The following is an 18,958-nucleotide window of genomic DNA, read 5'->3' as shown; positions in this document are numbered from 1 at the left end:
AATTTTACAACAATAATATCATTCAAAGAAAAAAAAATTAAACTCCTTTTTTTTCATAGAAATAACATTAAATAAATGGCCAATCACAGTGAACAATGGAAGTGTGAAACATAGGTTGGTCAAAGAACCAATCAGCAGCGAGAACAGTTTATTAAACCACGCCCATCTTCCATGTATGTCACACCACGCCCTCTACGGTCAGTAATAAAATGGAAGATCTGTATTTTTCATTTTTCTACTTTCTATTACTTGAGAAAATATTATTATTATTATTAATTTATGAGAATTATTTTGAATGCAAGTGAGGAAATTCTAATTGATGAAGAATGTTGAATAAAATATGGTTCCTCTACAAACCAAAAATCAAAAGTAATTTTTTTTTTTTTCTTTTATTAAACATTAGAACATTTCATTATTACTAAATGGTGTTAGTTACCTTTAGAAAAAAAAAGATGGTTTTCAAGATGAAAGTATCGTTCGTGACATGGCGAGTTAGCAATTTTTCGTGGGATCAACCTGGAAGGATAAATATTTCATTAAAAAAGATAAATATAAGGAAATAAACCAGATCAAAAACAACCATTGTTTTAATTTTCTAAATGAGAGATGGAATTAAATTTGATTTCTATTTTGTTTGTATAACTAATTTATAATTTTTATTTAGAAAAGTTTAACTTTCTAACGAATAATTTACAAAAATTTGAACTACATCAATGAACACTTGAAGTTTACCTATAAGGAAAGTTCAATTTTAGTGACAGAATGGAATATTACATCGAAATGGTAAACAAGAAAGATCTAGTGCAAGATCATAAAACATTTTTACAGAGTTAACTTTTATTTATTTTTTACTTTGAGGACATGATTCGCCGCGTTGCTGTGTTGATGGTTGAATGACACATCGTTGACAATTTTCAGAGGTCACTGGCTTTTCTTTTGTAATATTTCTATTATTTTGCTTTGTTGTCTAACTACATAAAGCATTCATATAAATGTTAAATTACGCGTATGTAAAAAAAAAGTGCGTTTTTAGTGTAACTTTACACTAATTCTACCTTTTGTTTGAAGAGAAACCATCTCTAACGAATTGGGAAAAATGTTAGACAACTGAAAGAGTCTAGTTTTCTTACAAATGGTTTCTCATTTCAGGTTTTCTATTTACCGTTATTATTCGACTGAGGTATTAGCAGAATAAAATGAAAATAAAAATAAAAGGATATAGTTCTTAAAGTCCTTCTGTATTCTTAATTCTCTGAGAAACAGAAATATAATTTTACAAATACATTAGATAATGTTATGTAGCTTAAATACATTTTTTGTAGTCGTAGATCTTGTTTTATTGTGAACCCTAGAAGTGTGGGTGTAACTTTATCGTGAGTTAGGTCAGTGACATCGCTGGAATCCAAGCCGTACAAATCAACATAACACCGTCCATATTGTAACTTAAGTTAAATAAAGATACATACTCAACGTTCCATGATTATATCATATTTAATAGAAATTAAATATTTAAACCAGTTATTTATTTATTTATTTATTTTATTAAGTTATTGAATTCAGTAAATATTGTAAATATTTCAAATCATTGCGTAGGACAATGGAGCTTATTGTCAGAAATGTGACTAATCCATCATGTGCATATGGTTAGATAAGTTTGAACCATGAGCCTACGCAGTTAATGTCTTATTTAATGTGGGCGAGTTATGAATATTTTATTGACATTCAAAGGATAAAAAAACCTTTTCTGCAATTTTTATCATTCTAAATGGCAAAATTTATTTTAAAATTGAACTTTACAAAACTTCCAATTGTCCTTTTTCTAAACTCTGCTATAATATAAAACGCTAGACATTATGTAGAGCTTGTACCACATCAAAACTAAGTTTCCTGAATATTATACCGAAATCCTAGGATGGACGTAGAGATTTCAACTTGAGACCAGACCTTTAACTACATTCCCATAGAAGTATTTAAATCGAAGATTTTTGCACAAATATTTCAAATATAAGTGATGTTGGCAATTTTAGATTGAGGGGGAAAATGAAGATTGTATCAGTAATGAGACAAAGATAATTCTAAGAACAAAAAAAACGCTTTTTCTTACTCCGAAACTACAAAATGTTTCTTTGAAGTTTATAATTGAAACAAATCTACTATTAATGCTAGAAAACTTGTTCTTTCAGCACCGTAAGCAATTCTTGCTGTTAATCTAAGCGTACAATGTGCAGAAATGGTCACTTTAGCAAGAGATATAAAGTACCTTCTCTTGCGAAACCGTTCTAAAATAAATTTTCCCAGAAAAACGAAGGTAAAAACCTGCTTCTGGAGTAGTTGGTGTTATAATTTTATAGAATAGATTAATAAATAGGTAGAAACTGACAGAAAGAAAGATAATATTTATTAATATCGCAGGAACAGATCCCTATTCAACAACTTTTCTCTTACCTCTAACGAAAATCATTAAAAATCACTTTACTTCATGCATTTATACAAAAGAAAAGCCGACAAAGAAGAGAACTGTTACTGGAGGTATTCCTTATCGGGAGATTCTCAGTATTGAACTACATCGCTCTTTCTAAAAGATAAATGAAGAAGAAATGGAATCAGAGATGGCATGTCACTGACTATAAGTTAAGAAAGAATATAAAAAAGCAATGCCAGCAAAATGGAGCTCCTCTTTCCGACCTAAACTTCAGTGAGAAGAGGCGATACTGAGCGGTTTCCGAATTGGTCATAAAAGACTGACACGCGGACATTTGATGTCACATGAACCCCTATCAACTTGCCAAACGTGCGGTGTCACCCACCCAATTAAAAACATTTTTACAGGCTGCCTTACTTAAGACCCATTTAAGATTTCATACGGACTGCCCTAAAACATGACCGAACTACTACACGATAGCATTGAAATAATATTTGATTCCTAAGAAACCACCTTTAAGAACCTTACCAACTTGATTTGACAGACAATGAGGCATACTTTACACAAAATCCAGTCAAAAAAATCCAAGCGATATGATCCTGGTTATTGTATAATCTTAAAAATAACCTGAATGAAAGTGTACACAGTAATTCAGTTCACTTACTATTTATTATTAATGCTCTAAATGTTCCCCCATAACTTTTAGAATAAATAATCAGCACAAACTGATGAGCTTAGAAATAATGATGAATTTAAAAAAGTATCAGGGAGCTGGTAGACTAGTCCTTCAATATTTATGGATTTGAAATTTTGTTTTAGTTCGTGGGCAGTTTTGTGCAAAAGGTGAGTAAGTATAGTATACGTCTCACCGGCCGGCACTTTGATTGGATCCTTATAGAGGGGAATAGGCCACGCCCTTCAAGCGGTCAAAGTCCTTCCCCTGCCTGACGACGTCAAGGCAACACATTCGGTACTCTCCGGTGTAATTCGTTGACAACGATCTACTGCCGGCACTAACAAACCGGCTCAACTGGCAGTTTAGTCTGAGCTATAGCTTAGCGTGAATGTGATAAATCTGAGTGCGCAACCAAGTGTTAACAAGTGATCTTTCATATTTTCTGTTCCTTTGTGCTATATGTTTTGTGTGTGAACAGAAAATATTCATCTGGTCAATCATCCTGGATTCTCTAACCAATTGGATATCATAAATAAAGTGGATTACAAGACCGGGTCATTTTTTTTTTTTGTGATTCCTAATTTTGTATACCTCAAAGTATTGGGGTAATGTTCTTCAATGTGTTGTTGTTGGTCAGTGTTGTGTTAGTGGAAATGTGACTTAGTGATAAGGATATGACAGCGGTGAGATTGCCGAAACCTTCTAACGGTTTGCCGGCTTCCAAGGAGATGGATGACATTGATCCAGGCGCACAGATCAACTTGAATAGTGTTGAGCCGGATTCCGAAAAAGGTGCACGTCATAGAAAGAAAAAGAAAAAGCATAGGGATGATAGGAAAAGAAAACGTTCTCTTTCATGGTCCACTGAATCTTCGGAATGCTCCAACGTTTCCAAAAGAAAAAAGAAGAAGAAGAAACATAGGAGGAATAAAAGTCCGCCGAGTCCGAGGGTAAATCCAATATTTTTATGGGTAAAACAAGATAATACCAAAATTGTTGAAGTGCTCTGTGAAGACTATGATAAAAGGAATCGTATAAAGCTGACGAAGACTGCTTTAGGTTGGCGGGCTATACCAAGAACTGAGAGGCTGTCCAGACAATCCTCTGATTCGCTAGTCAATTCTCAATCATCTCACGATACCAAAGACAACTATGAGAGCGATGAGTCTCTGACAACCTTTGAGCACAGTGAAGGATCAGTGTGCCACGATGTTGATAAGAATGTCGGTCAGAACGATGCGCAGGATTTGGATGCTGACGTTACTTCCAATACTAATGGCGTTGTACATGAACCTGAAACAAGTGGTAATAATCGTGCAGAACTGATTAAACTTCCTGAAGAAGCAGGAAATCAAAGAGAAGAAAGTGTTGCAAGTTGTGAAAATAATGATACGCCCGAGGAGAAAGACGAACATACAAACAGAAATAAAATATCGAATGAAATTGAAGATGTGGATAATTTGAGTCATAACAATGGTGATTCTGAATTAACATTTAACGTGCATCAAGAAGTAACAGATCCGGAAGAACTCCCAAATGTTGAAGAAACTGATTTCAAGAGTAATGATATTCCAGACAATTTTGAAGATTGCAATTTCAGTGATTCTTCGAGTATACCGCCAGAAAATGGACATGATTCCGTTGAAAATAATTCACCACTGCAGGCAGTAGATAATTTGAAATACAATACAGAGACGAAGGCTGCCACAAATCAACAACAAACAGTTACTGTACCAGAAATAGATGTTTATGAATTCCGAGACGATGATGAAGAAGAAGAAAACACTGTAAATAAAGACTCTTACTATATGCCTACTGAAAGAGCTATGTACGAATTAATACTTGGCGAACAGAATCGCGGAGAAACTGATTTTATCAATGAGGAAGGTGATAAGGAGTTCGATGAACAAAGGTCTTTGCCTAATTTCAGGGAATGTGAGAACAGTCAGCAACACGTTCAAGAAGAAATACCTCAGCATAGTGAAGATCCACAGTGTGAGAGGGATAACAATCTAGGAAATAATGAAGCTGAAATAACCGACAAACTCAGTGTATTGAATGAGGATATAATGGAACAAAATGAAACTAAAAACGAAGTCATCCAAGAATGTAACAATGAAGAGAATGTAAACAATTTTCAAGAAGATAATGCTTATCAGGAAGATATTATTTCTGAGAAAGAACCAGTCGATATACCTGAGTTAACTAGTACAGATCATCAAAACTCTGAGATAGTAGAAAACATAGAAAATAGTGACAGTATTAAAGAAGTATCTGAGGAAAGCTCTGTAAAAGTGGAACCCCAAGACAGTGAAGTGGTGCCAGAAGTAACCTTGAATGAGACAAACCAAGGGGAAGACTGTAAATTGGCACTTGATAAATGTTGTGAAGGGGGAGCAGCTGCGGGTGAAGCTGGGCTTGATGAAAATCATAACAATGAAATGGATAATGAACCAGTGCGACATAACAATTGTCTTTTAGATGAGGGTAGTAATTTCTGTGGTGAAGTAGATGAATGTGTGGAGAAAACTTTAGGCGATCTCATTGGTGAACTTGAAGAACGTGCCATGAACAGAGCTTCAAGAATGTCTGGTAATAATCCAGATAGTGATCATGCGAAGGATGAACATTTGAATGATAACGGTTTTTTGGGTCCTAATTGCACAGATCTTATGGATGAACTGGAAGAAATGTGCCATGGTATTATGAATGAAAGACTGAAAAATTTTGACGCTGGATCTAAAAGTGATTTATCTGATATTTATAATTATGTGCCAACTTCAGTTGAAGAAGAACAAGAAGATGAAGAAGAGGTGGCAGACAATAGTGTTAATGAAATTAAACCTACCATATGTGAGGCGACTATCAAGGATGATAAAATTGTTGATAATGTTGTGGAAACTAAAGCGGAATCACCAATAAATTTAGTGATGCAGGAAAAAGTAACAGATGAGATGTTAAAGTTGAAATCAGACAGTACTCAGCTGAAGAATTGTGAATTAGAAAGTTTAGATCTGTTGTGGAGATTACCAGAAGGTACTACAATTCATCATTCCAAAGTACCTCTATCCAGTGAGGAAGTTAGACCTGCTCATTTACAATCAGCAAAGGGCAACCCATTGTTGAACATTCCCAAACCAAATTCTTACAAAACTTACGTTCCTGAGCAAATAGAACCATTAAATTTGGGCAAACCAAAACCTAAGGAGGAACCAATAAAAGATAAAAAACCTCTCTACATTCCTCCCAAAGTTCACAAAACTGAGGATGTAGCTTCAATCAATATAAAGCATAATCAACACAAACATGTCAAAACTGATAAACATTCAAATGACAATTCATCAAAATTGTTAGAACTACTAACAAGCGAGGAAAAAGTTGATCCATTAGCTCAATTGAAAGAAGTATTATCAGATCCGGATCTGGCAGTTCCTGATCCTTTGTTGGTCCCTAGAGAAAGGTTATCAGCACTCATAGCCAATCCAGCAAAGGAAATTCCTCGCCTTCTAGCTCAGAAACAAGAAATTAAGTACCCAAAGTTTGATACAGATTTGTTGGTAGTCTCATTAACACATCTTCAAATGATGTTGCAAACTACTGGTAAGGATGAGGACATGAGGTTTTATCAACAGCATGCGCAGATGTTGCAGTCGCAGTTGAACACTGGAAAAGAATGTTCACTAGATCCTGCTACGGCCAGTATGATTAATCAGATGTTGTGGCTGCCGTATTTAGAACAGTTGCAGCTGGCTAGAACAACCAATCCACAAGAATTGTTGGCAATGCTAAACAATGTAGTTGCATATCCTCCCTATCCACAATGGACACAACAAGGGTATGAATATGCACAACAGCAACAGATGTTATCATTGTGGCAAGATATGATGCAGAAACCTAATCTTTCTGCTCCGCCATCACTATCTAAAAGCTATAATGATTTGTACAAAAGTAGCAGTCAGTCCGGTGTATTACCTGGTTATGGTCAGGTAAGACCTAATAAGGCACCGCCAGCTCAGCTGGGTTCAACAGCAGCAGGTGCAGCATCTAGATCTTCCTATAACAGTAGGCCAGCCGATATTAGCTATAGTAGCAGTAGACGACAATCTAAATCATCACGCCATCATCATCACCATCATAACAACGGCATCAACAATTATGTACAAAGGCAACAATCATGGCCAATGTCTCAGTGCAATTTGATGCCACCGACTAATGACCCCAGCCACCGCCTTCCGCAAACAAGTACCGGTAGCAGTCATTATGCCACTCATTCATCATCTACATCTTCAAGAATATCATCGCATCCGTCTATGATTAGCGGTGGGGCAGGTAGCGGTGTTGGTGGTGGTGGTGGTGCAAGTAGTACAATTTCCACTTCATCTTCATCAGGCATTATACCAGGAAAGCATCACAATATTCACGATGTTGCAATGGTATCAACAGCTTCATCAACTACAACAACATCAGCTAGCAGTTTGCCAAAATTAAAAGTCAGAGATTTTGGTATTGATCCCAGCCGGAGGCCTAACAATCTGCTCAAATTTGGTGAACCACATTTTGCACATCATCCTGGTGCCAAATTTCACGATGCTAACCATTCGAATTTATGGCATCCCCTTTTCAGCAGGTAAACTTTTTATGTTATGTTTATATATTTAAAATTTTTATGGAATTTTTTGTGCAATCTATACCATTGCTTGTTTATAAGGAGAAAGTTACTGCATTCAAGTGACCGAAGTGTGATTTGGTTTTAAGAGAGGTGTTAAAGTAGCAAAACTGATAACACATTTATTTGACTTTTGAAGGCTAATTTATACTGTAGTGCAAGAATTGTTATCAAATTTTTTATACGTTAAGATAGCCTACACAATCGTAGCATATGTAAGAGAATAGTGCAAAAAATAAAACTGTTTTTGTTTAGCGGTTGTTGACCGAATGTAAACAAAGGTTTGTGTAGAGTTGAGCGAGGAAAGTAAAGCTGCAGGAGGAGGTAAAGCGGGTGAGTGGGTGTCTTGGCCGGCGGCTGTACCTCCTCCAGCCATCCAGCGCTCATACTACCAGCCGACCAACAGTATGAGGAGGACCTCCCGGTATTGATTGCAACACTAGCCGTACAGAAAACATACGACACTAAAGCCCTTACCCATTGCATTTATACCCTGCCGGCGGCCACACTTTACTATATAGTACGTAGTGCCTGACGTTTCGTAGAGTTTCTCTCACTTGCACACTCCTACAACGTGGGAGCACTACTAACATTTCTAGATGAACTTGGTCTTACTTACTCTTTTTAACACCATTTTCTTCCTTCACTACAGGCAATACGACGTACACCTTTGCCACCTTGTACTACTGATGGCACTTTTATTTTCTCTGATACTTGTTTTTTAAAAAAAAGTCTGGTTTGATTCGCCTATTCCTCTTACTTCAACTTATACACTCAAATGTCCCTTAATCATAGAATATTTCCATACTTTTGATGCTTTTAATACTGTACAGATTGACAACCGTAACTTTAAAATTAATTAACAGTTACAAATTAATGAACGACAATAGTTGGTCTGGTACAAACGTAGTATAGAATAAGTGAACTATTTTCTATAGACTTAACAATAATCCAAGGCGTAAACCTGGTATGTACCGCAGCATTACTGCTTGTGCATTGCAGATCCTCTTATAACTTGAATTTTTATTCCATTTTCTTAGTAAAAATGGTATCTTTTGACTTTGTCATGCCCTTCATTAAAGAAATCCATGTTTTTTTTTTAAAAAAAAAATCTTCCTGAGTGTAAAGTTGGTTTTTAATGTATAATTACACTTTTAATTCGTTTGCTCACCGATTAAGAGTTGAGCATAACTCAACAATGAAAATTCGTTAGAATTTCAAACTTTTTTGCTCAAAATCTTGAGTAAAATTGGAATTTTCACTTTATTAAATGAATTTTTTGTTTTTGGCTTGCGTCTATCTCTAAAACAGCTTTTATTTATTGGTCAATTAGAGCTAGAGACTGTTTGATTGTTACTCAAAGAAATGGAATAAGAATTTCCAACTTATTATGTGCATAATTTCCCCACGAAAGGTGTCGGTCAGTCACCTAACCAAATATGCCAGTTAACTGTGGCTAGTTATCAGTTACTTTTCTTGGATTACTATTTTCACAGAAGTAATTATTACGAATTTCTTAAAATTCATATATAGCACACTCTTATGTTGGTCTAAAATCCATTATGTAATACAATTTGATAAAGAGGAGGGTAAAATGTGTTATTAAACTCTCTTTAAGATGTCATTCAGGATATTTTAGGATTCGTTCTCAATTAATAAGAAGCAAATTAAGAAAATAAGTCGAAAGGTAAAATCTGATTAGCGATTACAGCGATGTTACTGATTTCTTTAAGATCGAATTACTTCAAATTTTGTCGATTTCACGTAACTGCTAAAATAAGCCTATCTTGGCTAATACTGCAAATCTTAGCTCTGTCACTTTTATTTTAACCACCTTACTTAAAGAAAGGTTCCTCTGTGACTTACCATATAAGTACTCTTATTGTTGTATACTAGTCGGAGGCGACTAGTAAACGTACTTTTACGATTCTTTCATTAACTATTAAATAAAGTTCAACTATTAAATAAAGTTCAACATCTTAGCATAGTGGGCCTTGCGGCTATCGTGGCGTTTTAATGAAAGCTGTAGGATGGCAAAATTGTGCTTAAATTCTATGTCTACGAAAAACTAAATTAATGAACTTAACATGTTTGAAGAAAATTGATAAGATTTCAAGCATTTCTCTGAGACAAGATCGTAAGATTAATTGCACCAATTTTTATTAATTTACTCATCTTTGTATCTCTGGATCTTCTGATGAGCTCATCATTTAGAAGAAGCACAAAGTCTATTATTGACTTTGTTAAGTAAAAGTTCCTAGTAAAAATGGTTTTTATTAATTATTGTTATTTTATTTTAGTTTAAAACGCTTTTTGTATTAAGTTTTAGGCGGGTAGACCCTACTCACATTTCATGACAGCGTCAACGCTAAGAGATAATCTTTACTACGCCGAGCGCATTCCTCTTTGCCTGCATTACAGCTTCACTTCACTTATAGAGGATTAGATCTGTACCCAGTATGGTAGTGGGCAACATGCATATGTATAATATAATGGGGATGTTTTTTTTTCCTCTTCATCAGATTTTAGAGCTTTTAGACTGTTTTATTTTCTGTAACTTAGTGCGAGTAGCATTTTATTTTAATAATCTGAAAATAAGTCCAAAAATATTATAAATTAACTAATAGTTTTTTAAAAACTAATTCTTTGAAAGAAGTTTAATCTATTAGGATAAATTTTACTGTATTTGCTGAAATTGTGGCTCAGTGATCTCTAAAAAAACAACATTCTGATATGAATCTTTCACAAATTTCTCTTGGAAATTACTGTAACCTTACTGGTTTGAAGTTATCGTTAAATTAAAAGAGAATTTACCGTTCAGATATCATGTTAGTTAACAAACAAATTAAGTTTTTGTGAAGGTCCTTATTCTGTAAACAGACTTCAAAATTTTTTTAAGAAATTATAGCATTAAACTTCCCTTTATCGCCTTGCAGAAAATCGCCAAGTATAACCTAATAATTAGCTTACACCGAAAAGTAAGCATGAAACAAATATTCCCTTCCGCAAAAATTACGCCGTTCTGAGTTTCATGTTTTATAAAATCTGAAGTTTGTGTTATTAACACATTTCCCTGGATAAAAGTAGTTAGCACAAAGCTGTTTATTCAGCTGTGATTGATTCAAAAGAATTGTATTTTAATGCCATCTGCACATATTATTAAAAATTTAATTTACCAATTACCAATAAACCTGTCAGTCACAACTTCTGCCGGTTTTGAGATTCTGATCTGAGGAATTTATCCAGGACTATGCATTATGAATAGGGACCCTTGGAGCAATAATAGCAGTACCTAATAATCACAATGTAAAAGAAAATTCTTTATAAGAATAAGCTCTGAAGATGAACCTAGTTCCTAGGTTGAAATCTTGGCATAAAACATTACAAAAAAAAAAAAAAAAAATGTCCGAAATTGGCAGTAATGGTTTTTCTCATTGGATCAATGAATCAATCACATAAAAGATAATCAATCAATCTTTACTAGTGCTGATGTTCAATTGCAGGATTACAAATTTATCTTTTCAGTGAATAGAATTATCCCCATTTTAATGTGCTCAGAGCTGGAGTATTGAGTAAATTAAATTTTTGATAATACAGGCAGATTACATTAAAATGCAATTCTTTTGAATCAATCACAGGTGAATTAGAAGCTATCACACAAACTTCAGATTTTCACTTTATAAGTACATTAAATTTATAGTTTTTATTTCATTCGACCTTGTCATTTAACAAGTAATTTTTTTTTATTAAAAGGAAAGTAATAAATTTACCTCTCTGTAAAAGTAATAAATCCTTGAAATTTTATTAAAAAATTATAGTTGTGCCATCAACTCAAGTAATGAAATTAACTGCACATACGTCAGAGTTTCAATAATAATAATAATTATCATGGATTCAATGTGACGTTTAATTAAATTTGTTCATTTTGTAGCTGCGTTTATATTATTTGTGTTCCTGTATGATGAAAAATATTTTATCTCAAGTTCTGAAACTAAATTTAAATTTAGAGTATGAAATTAGGAATCAATATCTGGTATCAGTTTATAACTTTACTTGCTGAAGGTAATTTTTAGTTTTCTCAAAGATGAATTCATTAAAATCCATGTTGGGGCTGGAGTTGGGTCTAGTGGTGGTTGTGTGAGTGATCACAGTTCGAAAGCCATAAAGTTGACCACCCTGATCCAGATTTATTGTGTCTTGTTTTTGTTTTTTGTAATTTTATTTTGTCAGTTTCTAGAAGAACGAATGAAGATGTTATTCAGCTGGACTGCATTTTAGTTTTTGGTTTTAAAAAAAAAGAAGATTTGAAACTATTACAGTATGCACATACGAGGGTCGTTTGAAAAGTCCGTGCAAAGTCAGAGAGATAGCACCACTGGCGCGTATCGAGGTTATGTTTAGTTAGTAGCATCTCTTGGAAGAACACACACCAAGTTTCAGCCAGATCGGCCTATTTCTTTGTGTTTGGCATTCGTTTGAATCCAAATTATATTTGAGTGATTTTCAAAAAATGGACGAAAAAGAATTTCGTGTGTTGATTAAACACTACTTTATGAAAGGCAAAACGCCTCAGGAGACTAAAGAGAAGCTTGATAAACATTATGGTGACTCTGCACCTTCGATTAGAACAGTTTATAAATGGTTTCAAAATTTTCGGAGTGGCCATATGGGCACAAGTGACGCTGAACGTTCTGGACGCCCTGTTGAGGTTACTACTCCAGAAATCATTGATAAAATCCATGATATGGTGATGGATGACAGAAGAGTGAAGGTGCGTGAGATTGCTAGTGCTGTGGGCATCTCGAATGAACGGGTACATAATATTTTGCATCAACATTTGGACATGACAAAGCTATCCGCAAGATGGGTGCCGCGATTGCTCACGCTTGACCAAAAACGAAATCGTGTGAAGTGTTGCAAGGACGGTTTGCAGCTGTTCCAGAAGAATCCGCAGGACTTTAAGCGTCGTTTCGTCACTGTGGATGAAACATGGATACATCACTACACTCCTGAGACCAAAGAACAATCTAAACAATGGGTTACCAAGGGGGAATCTGCGCCAAAATAGGCGAAGACCGTTCCTTCGGCCGGAAAGATTATGGCGACTGTCTTTTGGGATTCGCAAGGAATAATCCTCATCGACTATCTGGAAAAGGGTAAAACTATTACAGGTGCATATTATTCATCGTTATTGGACCGTTTGAAAACCGAGCTGCAAGAAAAATGCCCACGATTGGCCCACAAAAAAGTCCTTTTCCATCACGACAACGCACCAGCTCACACCTCAGCAGTTGTGGTCGCAAAATTAATGGAAATAGGGTTCCAACTCGTTTCACATCCCCCCTATTCTCCAGACTTGGCTCCCTCGGACTACTATTTGTTCCCCAATATGAAGAAATGGCTGGCAGGAAAAAGATTTTATTCAAACGATTGCAGAAACGAATGGCTATTTTTCAGACTTGGACAAATCCTATTATTCGGAAGGGATCAACAAACTAGAGCAGCGTTGGACGAAGTGTATAAGCCTAAAAGGAGACTATGCTGAAAAATAAAAAAGGTTTACCCCAAAAATTTAAGTAGTTTTTATTTTTGCACGGACTTTTCAAACGACCCTCGTATATACACTCATCATGCTTATTCTATTAAGTCTAGTTTAATAAAAGAAATATCGTCGTAGGACAGGGGTCTGCAACCTATTAAATAATTTTAATAAATCTCACCAAGAGCCGCAAGGATGATAGTGTAAACAACTCTATAGATCATTTGTATTTACAAATTATTATTTTATGATATTCAATAACATTTAAATGTTTTATATATTTATTTTCACATATTGCAAAGTAAATAAGCAAATAAATAATAATTAAACCTGTATTTGAATGAAAATGGCGGCAGTCTTTTATAATTACTTACTGTATTTTAATATAATTCTATTCAATTTCAAACCTATCACATTTAAAATTCTTTTTGAAAAAATATCTTTACTTTAATAAATGAAATTTTCATTTGTTTCAATAAAATTGAAATGTACAATTTATTTTGGACAGGCTGAAGAGCCACAAAATTTGGATAAAAGAACCGCATGCGGCTCGCGAGCCGCGGGTTGCCGACCCTTGTCCTAGGAGGAGGAATGCCTTAAAAATGAGAAATATAACAAAATATTATCCGCAAAACTCCTACTAATAATGTCATTCACTTGATGCTGTAAAAAAAAAACCGAATAGATCGATTTGGTGCCTCGTAGACAACAGAAAAATTTATTTTCGATCTTAAAGTCCTTGCCGAAAGTCTGAAACAATATTGAAATGTGAGAATTTTCTCTTTAATTTTCATTAACTAAGAACTAGAAAAAGTGTCTGCAAAATTTAACAAATCAGTTGTTGACAAATTGTACATAATCTGCTAAACGTATACAGTGAACAGAAACCAATTACATCAAATGGCTGCAACATAGGCCCGATGCATGCACATGTTGTTTTATTAACTAAATTTCGGCAACCTGTCGCCTGTAGGCTATACATAATATGTTGCATTGTCAGCAGGGGTTGTAAGTGATCACTCCCTCTCTCTCTCTGTCTAGCAGATATATTAACTACAATTGGTATTGGGTGGAGTAGGGAAGAGAGGAGAGTTGTTGACGGCTGTCGGCTGTGTGGTGGGTCCCAGCCCATATAACATTTCTGTCGAATACAGTGTTAGCAGTTAGGGATGAAAGAGATCTCTGCTAACTCTTAACCAAAAGGGGCCACGTGCCCTCCATTCTCCCTGCATGTTGCGAGTCCCCGGCTGCCCTCATTACACCCCTGATTATCGCTTCCCATGCGGGTCCTGCTACCATTTTTTTTCTTCCTTCTTCCATGTGACATTGTTAGTAATACCGACTACCAATAAACCTGTCAGCCACAACGGCTTCCTAATTAAAGGGACTGACTTAACAGAATTGTAAAGAAATAAAAAAAATATTTGACTTGTTTCATAAAAAAAATTTGGTCTAAAAATATTTAAAGATATTTAAACTTTTTCAGTGATTTAAAATGGATTACTCGTAGTTTTACCATTTCATTTTATAGGAAAAGAGATGTTTTTATATTCTCTTTTATATTCCACATTAAATCTACTCAAGAGTACAGTTTAGAATATATAGAGCGGCACAAACTGATACACCAGATTAAAAACTTCGTTAAACAAATTTGTTATGCAATAAACTTGTCCAAGTGTTAATTTTCTCTCATTTTTGCAACACTTTCGAAAATGGTTAAAACTTTCTTTGAAACTGAGGAAATACATGTTTTGTGACCCCTTGAATAACAAAAAAGCTATCCAGGATGAACCAGTAAGTATTGTCAATAGGCCTACTGTGTGTAGTACATCTAAAGTGGAGTTCAATGACGTATTGGCCAACTTCATATTTTCCACTGTTCTTGAGTGACGTCACTTTAATTTTTTTTTTCTAAAATCATTACTTTTCTCCAATAAAAATGTTATTACTTAGAAAGTTTTAGTCCGAATTCGATTCTGATGACACGGTTAGAAAGACAGATAAATTTTCTAAAAACTGATAGCATTGCGAAGCATAAGTTATTCTCCAAACAGCCTCAATCTTCCTCCGGATGCTGGAAAAATAAAAGTAATCGAAATTTTTAAGAAAACCTTTGACTGCCTTATTTTAAGACAGCCTACTTTAAAATTGACTATTGGTCCATCTAAAAGAGTTTTCAATGAATTAAACAACCTGATAAACTAACACTGTTTGAGTGCTCGTGAACACGTTTTCTTGTAAAACAAAGTAAGTTCTCATACGAAGATAAAAAGAATCCTGGAAAATGATACACCGTTTGAAAGCCCTAGGAAAACAAGGAAACTTTTATAAAAAGTGCCAGCACCTAGGTCGGATAATGATAACATAAGGGCCTAATGAATTTTCTTAAAAATATCGATTACTTTTATTTTCCCAGTATCCAGGAGGAAGATTGAGGCTGTTTGGAGAACAACTTATGCTTCGAAATGGTATCAGTATTTAGAAAATTTATCTGTCTTTCTAACCGTGTCATCAGAATCGAATTCGGACTAAAACTTTCTGAGTAATAACATTTTTATTGAAGAAAAGTAATGATTTTAGAAAGAAAAATTAAAGTGACGCCACTCAAGAACAGTGGAAAATATGAAGTTGGCCAATACGTCATTGAACTCCACTTTAGATGTACTACACACAGTAGGCCTATTGACAATATGTTATTTACTGGTTCACCCTGTATATATTCATGGAAGTTATAATTTCCTCTAGCTTTTAGTTTGTTGTCTCCCACTCTTTTTGTATTTCTATTTATGTGAGAGGGTGTATTTAACTTATATAAAAAAATAAAATAAAAAAACAGTTAGTTCAAAACTTATAATCGTTTTGAGTTTCTAATTTTTGAAACATTCACAATACAAGCCCCTGTTCGTGCAGGAGAAATGTAGATGTTCATTACAATCTGTTTTAGCAACTATGTTCGTTGAGTATGTTTCTGAAAGTTATCAGTGAAATATCACAGGATGTAAGCAAGAACTTAACTTCTCGTTTCCCTTTTCCCAGATAACACTTTTAGATAACATATTCATACAAAAAATATTAGCATGAACTGATGTGTAAAAGATAAAAGCCTAGTTTAATGTGTGCCAGTAGTTCAGGAATCAATACGGAATACCATTTAATACCGCTTATTCGTCTGCAATCGAAATTAATTTACCTCTCTGTTGGAAGTAGCAAAGAAGTAAACATTTTTATTTAATTAACTAACGAAGATTTCATTCAAAATTTTGTTGAACTTTAAATAAGTGAATATACACCATGACATACTTTTTATTTAGGGCGAATGATCGATTTATTTCTTTTTTCAAGGTATCGCAATGTCATGATCTAATTGCTAGTGGCTTTATCTTTTTATTTACTCTTGCTCTTGCCCCTTCTAATTGGAAGTATGGCAATTGTTGTTCAGTTTTTAGATTTCAAATATTCACCAGAAAGTTTTGAAGTCGTTTGTACAACAAATTGTTTCTGAAACAAATTTAGCTTACTTATATCCGAGTAAATATTGTAGAACAAATGTTTTTTTACTTATATTCTTTCTCTATCTTGGTATGGCTCTGGGTGTGGTCAGAATATCTCAAACATGGAGACTCTCTGAATGTTTACATTGGAAATTTGGCGTGAATGTTAACTCGAAAATGATCTAGACGTTTTCTAGAAGTAAAAAAAGGCTGTTTTCTTCAACCTAGAGCACTAAGCACTTTCGAAACTTTACTGCGAATTAGTTATATTTACTAAAAAAATCCAAGTATGCTAAAGATCCGTTGGAAATATAGTGTAACTGCTCAGAAAATTTTATATTATTAAAGGATTTCCTGTGTTTCGCAGGATTTTTCCTTTATTATTTTGTAATAATTGCAGGACAGAGAACAGAAATTAAAATTCAAGAACAAAATCCAAGTTTATGTCTAAAACTTAACTTTAGCCCTCTTGTAATATGCACTCATGAGTCAGAAGTTACTTCAGGAGAGGAGAGTGTACTAAATATTTCAAACTTAACGAACCACAGAACTTCCTGCTTAAAGTTTTCATTTCCCTACAAAAACCCCATTAGCAAGTTATATAATGAAGATGGGGCAACATTTCTTCCTAACCTAACCACAGAGACTTCTAACTTTAAATGTGTCTGAATCATTAGGTTTTAATTTCTCAATTTTTTTTTGATGTCGCATATTTCTTCTATCTTTTTTTTGCGAAAAAGATGCTTAAAGGAAGATAAAGATTAGATTAATGTTTAGTTGGTTTGTATTTCGAGTTGGAATAAAACATGGAAAGTAAAAATAAAAATAAACAAAACGACAAATAAGTAAAATGAAGCTTCATTTTTCAGACTGGTGTCGCCATGTCCAACTACCCATCGGTTGTCCTGATCGGTGCCTGTTAGTTAATGTGCTTCATTTTAATAAAATTCCTTATGTTAAAAAAATAAATAAATAAAATTCAAGGCCAAGACCAGAAATCTTACTCCACAATTCATCATAGCTTTACAGAGCAACTCTTCTTACCTCTTGACTATCGTGACGCCAAAAAAGTTGAAACTATTGTACTGAATCTATTGAATGCTGGCCACATTCTGAGAGGATAAGTGCGACAAACAGTGTGGTATGCGAGGTGAGATCTATCTCTCATGTGAGCAAACTCCACTACGTGATCAGCATCTAGAAATGTGTCGATGGACCACTAAATCTTCTCGCTTAAAGGCAGTATCTTCTACTTTATTTTTTTTTACTAGTTTGAACATTTTTAGTCCAATCTTAACGAATTTCTTCAATTAATTATTAATTCTGTATCTTTCATGCTTTTTTTACATTCAGTTGGTCTTTAACTTTGGCTTTTATTTAAGCAATTAGTAGTTTTTCTTTTTATTTGCAAATTATTATGCAAAATACGATTGGTTGCCTTGTTTTGACATTCTTTGACTTCCTAAAAAAAAAAAGGAAGTATTGCTAACACGTCACATTTTTGAGATTAAGTTTGCACCGATGGAGCGCGCTTTCTCCAAAATTCAAAACCACTGGAAGCTGTAGTTTGGTGTTCCACAATTCGGTAACATTTGAGCTTTGATCGAGCGTAAATGCAGCCTTGTTTGTGATCAATAACAATGTTAGGTTTTATCAATTATTTAATATTAAGAGAGTAGAAGCATGCATGCTGTTAAATGGATTTAAAGAACAGATAGAACTTTATAGAACAGATAAAACTTTACAGAATCTTAGTTTTATGATTTATTTTTTAAATGTGGCTTCCTTCAGTTATATTTAATTAAAAATCAAGGCTATTTGTTCATATAATGAACCATCTTAAAGAGCATAATAACTGAAAGGTTCATTCCTCAAAAAAATTAAATAAATAAACCATCTATTTTTGTAAAAAAAAACCTTTGGATGAGAAATTGGTTCAAGATGGATGCTGGGCTAGCTTTAAAGTTGAAAAATACTTTCCTAGTTTGTTAATTGTGCCACATTTGGCGAATAGTATCCACTCATTATCTGAATCCAATTTGTGGCAGGTAGCATCATGCAGACCTTTGTATTAACTTATTATAAAACTCAAAATATTTGTGAGAAAACTGCTATAAAATGGAAAAAAAAATCATGTTAATATCTGGAACAGTATGGGATGAGA

General features: G+C 34.2%; 1 protein-coding gene across 1 annotated transcript in view; it reads left to right on the top strand.

Annotated features, from left to right (window-relative positions):
• The first annotated feature begins 3,463 nt into the window (after nucleotides 1–3,463).
• The window catches only part of LOC141453676 (uncharacterized), a 61,858-nt gene continuing 46,363 nt past the window's right edge, over nucleotides 3,464–18,958 (top strand). Inside the window, exon 1 of the mRNA XM_074127156.1 lies at nucleotides 3,464–7,725. Within this exon, the coding sequence (XP_073983257.1) occupies nucleotides 3,773–7,725 (3,953 nt within the window). The 5' untranslated portion in view covers nucleotides 3,464–3,772. The remainder of the gene's footprint in view (nucleotides 7,726–18,958) is intronic.

The sequence above is a fragment of the Rhodnius prolixus genome, unplaced genomic scaffold, assembly GCF_049639745.1.
Source record: "Rhodnius prolixus isolate KJV_2025 unplaced genomic scaffold, Rpr scaffold_3, whole genome shotgun sequence".
NCBI classification, from domain to species: Eukaryota; Metazoa; Arthropoda; class Insecta; order Hemiptera; family Reduviidae; genus Rhodnius; species Rhodnius prolixus.
Note: the sequence above shows the minus strand (reverse complement) of the source record. Positions and strands in the feature narration are given on the sequence as shown.